This window comes from Lacerta agilis, chromosome 9 (genome assembly GCF_009819535.1).
Source record: "Lacerta agilis isolate rLacAgi1 chromosome 9, rLacAgi1.pri, whole genome shotgun sequence".
Classification (NCBI taxonomy): Eukaryota; Metazoa; Chordata; class Lepidosauria; order Squamata; family Lacertidae; genus Lacerta; species Lacerta agilis.
In genome coordinates this window covers 39,010,887-39,023,647 of record NC_046320.1, presented here as the reverse complement: position 1 = coordinate 39,023,647, position 12,761 = coordinate 39,010,887, and the positions used below count along the sequence as shown (strand labels likewise).

Genomic DNA, 12,761 nt, shown 5'->3' with positions numbered 1-12,761 from the left:
TCCATGAGAAGGCACCTGCAAGCTTCCCGGAACGGTAAATTTAGTTTATAAGGTATAAAATTTCTTGGTAGATTGTGGAGTCCAGCAGAAGTTAGCACAACTGTAGCCCCCTTTGGGCATTATTCATTTGATGATGGTCCCATAGGTAAGGGGGGGGGGTCTGTGCCATTGCCCCAGACAGTGTATGGTTCCCTGCCCACCCCACATAACCTACTTTGTGCACGGACGTCTTCTTAGGGGAAGATTACACACACAGAACTTCCTTCAGTCTTTCATGCATAGATGTTGTGTGGCCAGGGAGCCACATAATATCAGGGGTCAGGCCAATGGGGTGGCAAAGTCACTGCCCCTTCTTTCTGTGAAGCCCTCTACATGCAAATGGCTGTGAGTAAGTGCTCTGGTCTTTTTCCCCTTTTCTATCCAACATGATTAGTTCATGGCCTTCCTTCCTAACATTCAGTGTACACTATTAATTTTTAACTCAGTTTTGTGAGTGCTAATCCAACACTAGAACCTTATTTCATGTTGAGGGGATTTGCCAGTTAAAGTAGCACCCTGGTATCTCTTGTGTTAAGTATCCTCTGGTTTTGTTGGTCTCCTTAAAGGCATGTGGGGGAGATCAGGATATCTTTTTTCAAAAAAAATCAAAAAAAAAAATCCTTCCAGTAGCACCTTAGAGACCAACTAAGTTAGTTATTGGTATGAGCTTTCGTGTGCATGCACACTTCTTCAGATACACTAAAACAGAAGTCACCAGACCCTTATATATAGTGAGATGGTGCAGTGGCAGAGGAACCTTCTCCAGCACCCAGGGCGGCGCATGTGTGGCACCCTGTACGGACTGCGCATGTGCGGTATCCCACGCGTGCGCACTCCGTACGGAATGCCGCTTGCCCGCAGCAGCCTTATGGGCTGCGGCTTGCACGGCGTCTGTACGGACTGCACATGTGTGGTGACCGTATGGGATGCCGCACATGCGCAGTCTGTACGGGCTGCCACTTGTGCACGGCGGCCATATGGGCTGCCATGCGAGGAAGGAATTTTTTAAATTTTGTTTCAACTATGGCAGACCAACACGGCTACCTACCTGTAACTATCCTTTCTCAGTTGTTATTCCTTGGCGTTATGGCAGTATAGGCTCCAGTTTCAGGTTGGAAGTGAAAAGCATGTTCTGAACTTCTCCAAGCACACTTTGACTTACAGAACTGAAGAGGCTCTTAGTTGCTCTTTTGCCAAGCGTCAAATAAATGAATTTGACACTGGGAAATCTTAAAACTGAGCAAAGAGGAGCTACATAAAGGAAAGGCAATGCATGATTCCGCCAGCCTTCTCTCATGAGATTAAATGAATGAAAAGTGGAAAACAAGAAATGTACTTACTACAATTGTACCCTGGTCTGTCCCCCCCGGGAGTTCAAAGTGGCTTACATATGGTTCTCTATGGACTCTCTTCCCCACTTAGCTCCAGTAGCTGAACTGAACCACATCCATTCAGACCATCCTCTTTTCGGGAAATAATTGCCAACATTTGCAAGCAATTAAAACTTTCCTGCAGGACTGCATATGAAATATAAAACATATGCTGTATGTAGCGATATAGGTTTTTTTTTTTAAAGCAATAATTCTAATACAGAATACATAGAAAGATACAAATCAACAGAATAAGAGTTTTGGCATTAAGTTTTATAGGTTTACCGTGCATGACAACTGTCCGTGTTCACTGTCCTTTTTTTTCTTCACAGCACAAAAATAGTATTTGGTATGCAAGGATAAAATCAGCTTTAGGCAGTTTGTTCACCAGTGAAATAAGTACCTCTTTCCTTTACATTAAATCATTCTGAATGCATACAATTGCTGTTATTTTCATTCTATTGTGTCTGCTTCCTGTTGGTCAAAGGTTATTAGAATAGGGTGGTGTATAACGAGATGGAAAGCTGACAGGAAGACTTAACGCTGTGCTTATTTTGGGGTAGACACAACTACTGAAATGGTCGGGATTTTGTGGCTGTGCTGAAAACAAAATGAGGTACTTTTATTATCCAATCTCAAGGTCCTTTTGTACATATGCACAGTCCTGTTTTTAAACTTGTTTCAATGGCAAATAAAAGCAACTCTGAAGTTACTTTATTTAATAGAAAAAATGTCTGTTAGAAGATTACGGTTAACTTTTCCTCCTAAGCAATTCTGTTTGGTTTAATGATATATATTCAGTCTTTTTTTAAATAGTCACTGTTCAGACTTCAAGAACAGTCATTTTTTGATAGCGTGTAATACAACTGCCTTGGAACCTGAAAGAACACTTTCAAAAAGTATAGTAATGTCCACCTTTTAATGTTTGTTGTTGAATAACAGTGTTCTTAAGAGCTAATCTAGATGACATTTATTGAGAAACAGCTGCTTGCCTAAGATGTTACATGTGGAAATCAGAGTAGAGGATTCTTGTAACTTTGTTAAGATGAAACCGGTAGATTGTAATACTCATTGATCCACAAGAAAGTTGTTTTTCGTTGTGTGACTTGATGTTGTGTTGAATTGCCTACTCTCAAGGTCTCTAATTGCACAGTCATGAATTCATATGTGAAAGTGTAGCTTCATAACAAATTACTATACTTTTTAAAGTAAATGTTCATTCATTGTACTGAAAGGGAATGTGAAAGGAAGAAAAGACCAGCTCGGCAGAAGATAACATATGAGGGTCTGTCTTTCTCAGCAATCCATCTCTGCTGTATTGTTCTGTTGTTGTTGTTGTTGTTGCTGCTGCTTATTATTTATAAAGTTCTTAAAGGTGCAAGGAGCTGTACAGAAAGTAAAAATGAACACAAATCCTAGCAGGAGGTTTACAATTTAAAAAATTGACAGTAAAGTAAAAGCGGCTACAATGAACTGATTAAGGCTGCAATCCTATACAGTACAGTTACCCTGGGATTAAGCGTCATTGAAAACAGTGTGGCTTCTGAGTAATATACAGCATTGGTCTGTATAAATAACAAATTTTGCTAATGCATGTGCATTTAAAAAAAACACTTTGAAAAGCAGAAAGGTGTAAACTTGGATTAAACTTTTTTAAAATGTAGTTTTTAGCCCTTTGAGAGGTTGGAAGTTTATGTGATAGCTGCTGGTTTTCAAAGCAAAACCTGACCACAGGCTTGTTTTAGTGCATTCGTTCTTCATATCTAAGTTTGTGCATTTAAGGTAGAGGGGTATTTTGGTTTCTCCTTATGTTTTTTTTTTTAATGAGTCCTGATGAGAGCAGATTACACCAAAGCTTGCACATTTTATTCAAAGGAGTTGAAACTTAGAAGAATGTAATGTAAATAGCTGTGAGTCTTAAAAAGATTTGGATTTGATATCCCGCTTTTCACTACCCGAAGGAGTCTCAAAGCGGCTAACATTCTCCTTTCCCTTCCTCCCCCACAACAAACACTCTGTGAGGTGAGTGGGGCTGAGAGACTTCAGAGAAGTGTGACTAGCCCAAGGTCACCCAGCAGCTGCATGTGGAGGAGTGCAGAAACGAACCCGGTTCCCCAGATTACGAGTCTGCCGCTCTTAACCACTACACCAAACTGGCCCTCACTTGGCACTGTTGGTAAAATGGATATATATGGAGCAATTCTATTCAGGGGCATTAATAAAGGGTTGAGTAATGAGGAGAGGCACTTGAAAGAGCCCCTCCCCCAGTTGTTTTAATATAAAAAAGGGAACCACTGGACAAAAACAGCGGAATATATGGTGGCTTCTGAACTGCTGTTACAGCAATGCCACCAGAATGAACCAATTGGAGGCTTTCGTGGAATGGAACATGATATCAAATGAGTTTTACAAAAGCTAGACAATGAAAGGAATTTATTGAACAATACATCTTTCCAATGTGTTCATCTAGTTAGGAGAACAGTTGTAGAAGAGACAGAAAACGTTTCTTGAACAACAGAAAATATACTTGAAGTTGTACAGTATTCTATCGTTGAGCACAGGGAAGCATAGCATGCAACTAAAAAAAATGTCACAGGTAAGACCAATTTGGGCATATTAGGAAACCATGATTTCCTGTTACATCTGAACCAGGCCAAAAACACAGGTCTGCCTACCCTTGGTTTTGCAATAATGAGATGGGATATCATGGGAGTGATATTCATACTGTGATTTTAAGTCAAAGGAATGTTCTGAAATCATTCCCATTATTAAAAATGGTCTGATTCTATGAGTAACCCATAATACACTGAGAATCCCAGGGCAGCTTGGCATACCTGTATTTCTTCTTAGGAGAAGACATGTAGCCAAATCCTTTCCATATTTACCATTCCCTTTAGTGTCGGGTGTTAAAAACTTTAGGTCTTAGTAGATAAAGCTTTAGGTCTTAGAGTAGATTGGGAACCAGTGAATATGGCAAAGCTTATGAATATTAATATTTAAAATGTATATAGTGCTATCAAGTCCTTAACATGCATTAGCTAGTTGTAATTTTTAGAACGACTCTATAAGGTTAGTATTATCTCCCATATTGTGCATGGGGTGTGGGAATTGAGGCTGAGGAAGAGTGACCTGCCAAAGACCATCTAATGAGTTTGGAAGAGGCGGGATTTGAACCACAGACTTCAAGATTCACAGCTCAGTTTCTTAGCCACTAAACTACACCAGCTCTCCAGCTTGTTGGGCACCACTGATGGGGCCAGGATGACATTTTCTCAGTCATCCTGACTGGTGTCACAGAAGTTAAACCTTACCTTTGCTACTGTTCAAGCTAATAACTTGAACATAAGGTTAATGAGTAACTGTAGGCACATAGGAAGATTAGTTTAAAGTTATTGCATTATAATTTATCACAGCATGTGAATACTAACAGTGATGGGAAACTGAGCTTGTGAACACTCTTACTTGTACCTTAGAATCATGGAATAATAAAACTGTAGAGTTTTAGCACATACATGAACGTAAGAGAGGCCTTCATACTGCAACACACCAAAAGGCCTGTCTAGTCCAGCATCCTGCTTCCACAGTTGCTATGGGAATCCCAAGAGCAGGACATGAGGGAGATGGTGCTCTTCCACCATCAGTACCAAGCACTTGTATTCAGTGACACATCCATTCTGGTGGTAGTACATAGCTATGATGACCGGTGACTGTTGAAAGCTTTATCCTCCATAAAGGTAAAGGTAAAGGGACCCCTGACCGTTAGGTCCAGTCGTGGATGACTCTGGGGTTGCGGCGCTCATCTCGCTTTACTGGCCGAGGGAGCCGGCGTACAGCTTCTGGGTCATGTGGCCAGCATGACTAAGCCACTTCTGGTGAACCAGAGCAGCGCACGGAAGCTCCGTTTACCTTCCTGCTGGAGCGTTACCTATTGATCTACTTCCACTTTGACGTGCTTTCAAACTGCTAGGTGGGCAGGAGCTGGGACCGAGCAACGGGAGTTCACCCTGTCGCGGGGATTCGTGCTGCCAACCTTCTGATCGGCAAGCCCTAGGCTCTGTGGTTTAAGCCACAGCGCCACCCACGTCCCTTATCCTCCATAAATTTGTCTAATGCCTCTTTGAAACGAAGTTGATGGCCACCACCACATATTGTGGAAGTGGATTCCTAAGTTTTTAGCTGTGCAAAGGAGTACAGTGGTACCTTGGTTCTCAAACGCCTTGGTACTCAAACAACTTGGAACCCAAACACTGCAAACCCGGAAGTAAGTGTTCCAGTTTGCGAACTTTTTTGGGAAGCTGAATGTGCTCCATTTTGAGTGCCACGCTTCCGTTTTGAGTGTTACGCTGAGGTCTGTCTGTTTTTGCTATTTATTTTGCGTTTTTGTTTTTGTGGCTTTTTTGTTTTGCTTTTGTGACTGTGTGCAACCCAGTTCAGCTACTGATTGATTGATTGTGTGACTGCAGTACATTGTTTATTGCTTTCATTTTATGGATCAAAGGTCTCGTTAGATAGTAGAATTCATGTTAAATTGCTGTTTTCGGAGTTGTTTTTAAAAGTCTGGAACGGATTAATCCATTTTTCATTACTTTCTATGGGAAAGCGCGCCTTGGTTTTGGAACACTTTAGTTTTGGAACGGACTTGCGGAACAGATTAATTTTGAGAGTCAAGGTACCACTGTACTTACTTTTGTGTGTTGTGCATCTCACATAATCCTTGGATAACCCTGGCCACATGGCTACAACAGGTTGAGATCGCATTTAGAATAGTCTTTTATTATATGAACAAAACTGTAATTAGACAGCAGCATTCTAGGAGTGTTTCTAATAAAGAATGCTATAACAGCGCTAAGTACCATGTGGTTGGTAAACCCTTAATAGTGATAAAGTTCTTTGGGTTGCATAAAAAACTACTAATTACCAAGCGTGTAACAACTGCAAAGCATAGCAAACTTTCTCTCTCTCTCTCTCTCTTTGTTCTTCTTGCCTTTCTGACTGTTTTTTTCCTATTATTTTTTCCAGTGTAGTTGAACAAATTCCATTTCAGATTGCTAAGCACAAAGCGCTTCAATGCTGCTTTTCTGTTTTCAATGTTTTCTTTGTTTGAATAAGCAAGCTAAAGTTAGAACTGACCAACACAAAACTGGCAAATGGTGACAATAGATTGAAAACAGGAAATTTTGGCCGTGTGTGTATGTGTGTGTATTCTGAACAGATTATAAGGATGATAGCTGGTGGAGTGGAAACTTCCACTGAGACTGTTTTTTCCTTATTTTCCCCTGCTAGAAAAGATGAGGCTTCCTGGAAAACAAGCCTTGCGAGGTGTGAGTGCACAGTGTTTTTGTATCTTGGTCAGTATCTTAGTTAGTAAAAGGTGCACTGAATATTTTCCACAGTTCATTCATATTTGTGAAAGTTTTTGCAAAACGCATTGAGAGATATGGAACTCCGTTCATGTCAAATAATATTTTCACCATTCTCTAAGATCAACCTGGCACCAACTTTCTGTTGAATGTCTGAATAACAGTTGTGTGTGGAGTTGAAGATGGAGCTGTCTCTGCCCCCCCACATTGGCAAGGGGATGTCTACAGGGGGAGCTTGTTGTATGGTAATTGCCTCCTGCTCTTGCTCATGATGTGGAACTCTGGTGGTTTCAGTGGGGAGGATTCTGCATGCTTACCACAGGGAGATCATGTGGTTATGTGGGGCCAGTGGTCTTGCACTGCATAGGGAGTTAAAGTGCATGATTGAATTCCTGAATCAGGCTTCTGTTTATTGTGACATTTGACACTGTTGTCAAGTAGCACTCCATAAAGCAAATGTGAGAATATTTAAAGCAAAGTGCATTGAGCATTAAGTTTTCACATTTGAAATGATACAAAGCAACTATCTTAATTAAAGGGGAAATAGGGAAAACCTCACCGTTTGCTTGTTTAAAAGGCAAGGAAACGAGAGATTGAGGCTCATTCTGATACACATATACTTGGGGGGTTAGCTGCATTGAGTACAGGGAGGCCTTACTTTCGAGTAGTCATGCATGCTACTGTGCTGTAAATTGTTTTGTTTGTAGCCCATTCCTCCTCAGAGCTTTTGTTCCTTTGTCTTCACTGATCTACATTCTGATACTCAGTTTTAGGGCTGCTGGTGTAACATCCCTACAATACCAACACTAATTATGATTTGGATTAAGCTGTTTCATTTCTCTGTCTTGGAGGAAAAGTTAACACCAGCCTGCAATAAACCCAGATGCCAACTTTGCTGCCACATACACCCGGACAGCACCATTACTGTCCCCAACAACATGAAACATGCCATCTCAGGACTATTTAATTGCTCATCTTCTAACACTGTGTATGCCATCAAATGCCAACAGTGTCCTTCAGCTCTCTATATTGGACAAACAGGCCAAACCCTACGCCAAAGGATAAATGGACATAAATCTGATATCAGGAATCACAAGACAGAGAAACCAGTAGGAGAACACTTCAGTCTCCCAGGACATTCTATACAAGATCTCAAAGTAGCTGTCTTACTACAAAGGAATTTAAAAAATAGACTGGAAAGAGAAGTTGCTGAATTGCAACTCATTACCAAACTCAAAACCATGGAGAGACCTGGTCTGAACAAAGACATTGGATTCTTATCTCATTATACATGACAAACCTATCTTTAGCCATCTCACCCCTTGCCTTTTCCTGTAAGACCAATTGCAGTCGTTAACAGTCGTCAACAGGTTTCCCACACCTATCAGCCAATCACCCATTCCCACCACCCTTCTGAGTAATACCCCTCCCCACTCTCTCACTATATATACTGGTTACTTCTGTTTCAGTGTATCTGAAGAAGTGTGCATGCACACGAAACCTCATACCAAGAACAAACTTAGTTGGTCACTCTGTAAGGTGCTACTGGAAGGATTTTTTTATTTTGTTTTGACTTGCTTATTGTAGTAACACTTCTGTAAGCAAAGATCCATTTAGCCTTTCTGAGCATGCTGTTTCAGTTTCAAGATCAGATGTCCCAGTTGCAAAACGTAAGTGGATTTTTGTGAATTATCTCTGCATGGGCGCGAATGAACATATAAACTTGGTAATAATTCTGTTCAGGAACAACCCAAATGTTTTGGGTTTGGAAAGTACCTCCCGAAGCTGTACTCCTTTACTTCAGTTGTGTCGCATGGGCTTCTGAAGCACTTCTCAGTAAGGCAATGTAGAGCTTCCACCAGGCAGCCAACACTAAGATGTTAAAAATAGAACACGCTTCAAGAATCCCAGATATTTTCAGATAACAAAGAGTGATTTATGTGGGCTCCCTTTTCAGTTTGACAAAACATAGAAGGGCCTTTGTACTATGATTAGCACGCGTGCTGATGTCAGTTCTCTTGTCTAGCTTCAAGCTTTATTCTGCTGCTAAATTGTGCTTTTGTGCTATAATCCAGAGAAGCTTTGTGTCTGCCTTATTAGTGTGTAGTTTATGGAATTGCTTTTGTTTCTGAGGATAGTCTGTGCCAGTTTCAGTGTGAGTGACTCATTATGCAACTGAAATAAACATTCCCATTTTCACTATGTGGAAAAAGAAATCTTCTGGGCAGATAAGGGGAGGGGGCACAGAAGCAGGTGTTAATGGCCTAAAGTCACTGTTTTCAGATACTTGGTACTTTGTGGCATGCCAGGCTAAAAAGAAAGTCTGTTTGGATTATCAGTTTATGAAACTGGCTCCAGTGAAGAGTTGTATTTTACCCTCCATGTTGAATTGGGTCTCTGTTAGCACTGACATACAGAGGCGGTTTCAACTCATGAATGTGCAGGATTAGGATGTAAACTTCCAAATTACCTGCATTCGGTGTGTTGCAAGAACATCATTAAACAAATTGCAGCTCAGTTTTGTGCAGCATTTTATTCTGTATTGTATCTGCCCCCCCTTCCACCCCATTAGCATTTTTGACACAACTCAAAAAACTTGATCATTATTAAGGATATACCAACCACATGGGACTTACAGCATTCTTTATTAGAACACTCCTGTCTTTTTAACAGTTTTGTTCATGTATTAGAAGGGTGTGGAAGGGGAAAGCAAACTCAGGCCCCTGTGCGTAAAAATGACCTCCCAAATCAGATCTGGGAGTGGGGCAGGTAACAACTTCTGGGTCAAGAGGGACAGGGCTGTTCCTTCTGCACTGGGACAGCGTTGGAATCCTCACAGGGGGCTGCTTGATGGAGTGACCCTCCTCCTTTGCTGTTGTTAGTGGCAGTTCTGGTTTCTTGGTCTCAGTAGAGAGCAACCCCTCCCTGGATGTACTTTCTACCCAGATCTGATATTTATTTCTGCCTGTAGGCATCTACCCCTCTCCTCTCCACCCCCCCAAAAGCCACATAATTGGAAGTTGCACAAGTGTTTGGATTATAAACTGCACAAATATGAGTTGTACTGGAACTTCTGCTTCAAAGCTGTTTAAAAGAGGCTGTGCCAAGTTGCCATCTCTGTTCCAAGCAAACTGAAGAATTGCCTGGGCGACACAGGAGTTTCAGTCTAGCAGCACCACAATGAGAGCTCCAATGATAGTATGTGGTCATGTACATTATAGTCTAGAAGAGGAAGAATTTTCATTCTTGTTTTCATTCAGAATTCCAGAATTGTGAATTTTGCATTTTGTATTGCAATTGTGAGTTTAGCTAGCATGCTACTTAGAGCTGCCAGTTACCTATTGGAATTATTGTTACCAAGCCTACACATGTCCTGGTTCATGTTACATGAACACATGTGTTTAAAAGTGCAACCATGAAGGTATGCTATTTGAAATCTTTGTTCCAAAGTTTGCTATATGTCACAGAGGTTGTTGCACTGTACTTACACTTTTAATCACTTTGGGGAATTAGCAAATACAACTCAGTCCCAGTTTGGAGTTAAACACAAAAATATTTACTTATTTTTTGTGCCAAAATTGTGGTGAGTGAGTAATTTGATTTGTGGTTTGAAGCACCAAATGGACTGTTGCAGAATTGCAAGATGGGTTGGTTGTTGAAAAACTATATGCAGGCTATTCAAACCCACATGGCCTGAACCAGTAGTTGACACTTAGATGGCTGCTATCTTAGAGATAGCAAAAGATGGAGGCAGGGAGTCTAATGGCTGCTGTTGTGTAAGAAGTGAGAAGCATTGTCAGGGATGTTGCGGTGTGCAGAGGAGGCCAAGGCATGCCAAGAGGATGAACGATCAAATGCAAATGACCTGGGCTTGGACCATGGGAGGGCAGAAAGATGGCAAGATTTAAGAAATGAAGCAGGTGGAGAGAAGTGAGAGGAATAAAATGCCAAACACTATTTGTCCCAGAGAAAGAAGGGGAGCCTTTCTTGAGTCCCAAGCATGCACTCAGATGTCCTTGGAACACTCAGCCAAATAGGATTTTAAAATACAAATGTTGTCCAGAGAGCACGTGAAACTTGTGTTCCCTTAAAGTTCCTGCCTAAACCACCAGACAAGGAGAAGAGGCAGGGAGGAGGGGGTCCTTGATGACAAGTACACTAGACAAAGTGTGGTGAATGGGGCAGTCTCATGGGAGAAACACTTAACTTGTGGAGCAACGTTCCTGGCCAGAAGACTGAACAAAGTGTGAACTGAGGGGACAGGACTACCTGAGGGAAGTAGTCGCTCATCTCTAAGGTGCTACTGGAAGGATTTTTTTCCCTTTTGTTTCGACATTAGGGACAAAGCAAGATGGAGGGGACCATTGGAAGCTAATTAACTCAGTTGCTGAGTCATTACCAAGCTTATCAATGCAAGTTTCCTGCTGCCTAGTGGCAGGGATGTCACGAAGAGTCTTTGTCCAACCTGGTGACTGAGATGACTTTTGTGGGGAGAGGTGGAGGCATTTCCCATTCAAAGTTAGACTAACAGTAAATTTTGACTTAATTCAATTACCAAACGTAGGTGCTTGCTGGAAGGTGTCCTAGAAGTGATTAATGTTATTTGAATTTATGTTGCTGAGATATTGGGGGTGGGGGTGGAGGTGGGGTGGCAATTAGCCTTTCATGATTGATTGTGCATACCAGTTCTTGCAGGGAAATTCTCCTGTGCAGCAGCTACTGTAGAGATATTTGGTAGAAGCCACTAGAGCTTCCCATGATGGGACTAAACTTGAACTGCCACAGTTTCCTCTTATTGTCTTGCAATGGCACTGCACTGATTGTCCACAGTACTCACGTACTGCTCAACCAAAATATGGTTTGGTGTGACAAGTGAACACAGAGGGTAAATTGTCACCCCTGCCTGGATCTACATCAACTGTGCTATCAGGAGCTAAGTCATTGTTTGGCTTAGAGTTGGCTGCACACCTGACCCCCGTGGTTTGCATGCTTGAGACATGGTTTGTTTTTGGCTTGCCCATATGATTGCTCCTTGATGGTTAGCTGTGGCTTCGCTTAGCATTACATGTGAACTGGATCGATGTCTCAGAGCATGTGCAGAGTTCCAGTCGAACTGAGTTTCTTAATAACAGATTGCACTCTGTACCAACCACGTGCCTCCTTTTTCCTCTTAGGCCACTGCTGTCCCTTTTAGTGAAGGTTTAGTGAACTAAATAATGATTCATGATATTTAAGATTTCCAGAACTTTGGTCTAAGATACAATTTTACAGCTTTGAATATTTTTCCAAAACTGTTTATTGTGTCCAGCGCTGGCCGAGTAATGCACTGGTATAAAATATGAATTGCCTGAATCTTTTCTGCCTTCCCTTCTCTAGGCATGGAAGAGGAGATGGTTTGTGCTCCGCAGTGGTCGACTGACAGGGGATCCAGATGTGTTGGAATACTACAAAAATGACCATGCCAAGAAACCAATTCGTATCATTGACTTGAACTTGTGTCAACAAGTGGATGCTGGATTGACATTTAACAAAAAAGAATTTGAAAACAGCTATATTTTTGACATCAACACAATAGACAGAGTCTTCTACTTGGTTGCCGACAGTGAAGAGGAGATGAATAAGTGGGTTCAATGTATTTGTGAAATCTGTGGGTTCAACGCTACTGAAGAAGGTAGGTTCCCCCTCCCACAGCATTTAATTTGTATTCTTTTCCACTAGGAATCCCAAAGCACTCTATGAGACAATGGCAAGGCAGTGCAGATGTCTGCTGTGTTTGCTTGTTTTAAAAAACTGCACAGTGTTTGGAAGTTTGCAAATATTGGGTCATCATGTAGACACAGTCAACAACTGAAGAGTTTTTTTTTAATTCTTTACACTATATACAGCCACATTTTTGTATGTTTCTCTAGAAGGCATTGCCTTTTTGGAGGCAAAAGAGAAAGGTTCTGTATTTGGTTTTATAGGCTTGAATATTTTTAGGACAGTATTTGCA

At 41.4% G+C, this 12,761-nt stretch overlaps 1 protein-coding gene across 2 annotated transcripts in view; it reads left to right on the top strand.

Annotated features, from left to right (window-relative positions):
• The window catches only part of GAB1 (GRB2 associated binding protein 1), an 80,246-nt gene that overhangs the window by 43,131 nt on the left and 24,354 nt on the right, over positions 1-12,761 (top strand). For both annotated transcript variants that reach the window (XM_033161064.1, XM_033161065.1), the window contains exon 2: positions 12,146-12,440. In XM_033161064.1, coding sequence (XP_033016955.1) covers positions 12,146-12,440 — 295 coding nt within the window. The remainder of the gene's footprint in view (positions 1-12,145; positions 12,441-12,761) is intronic.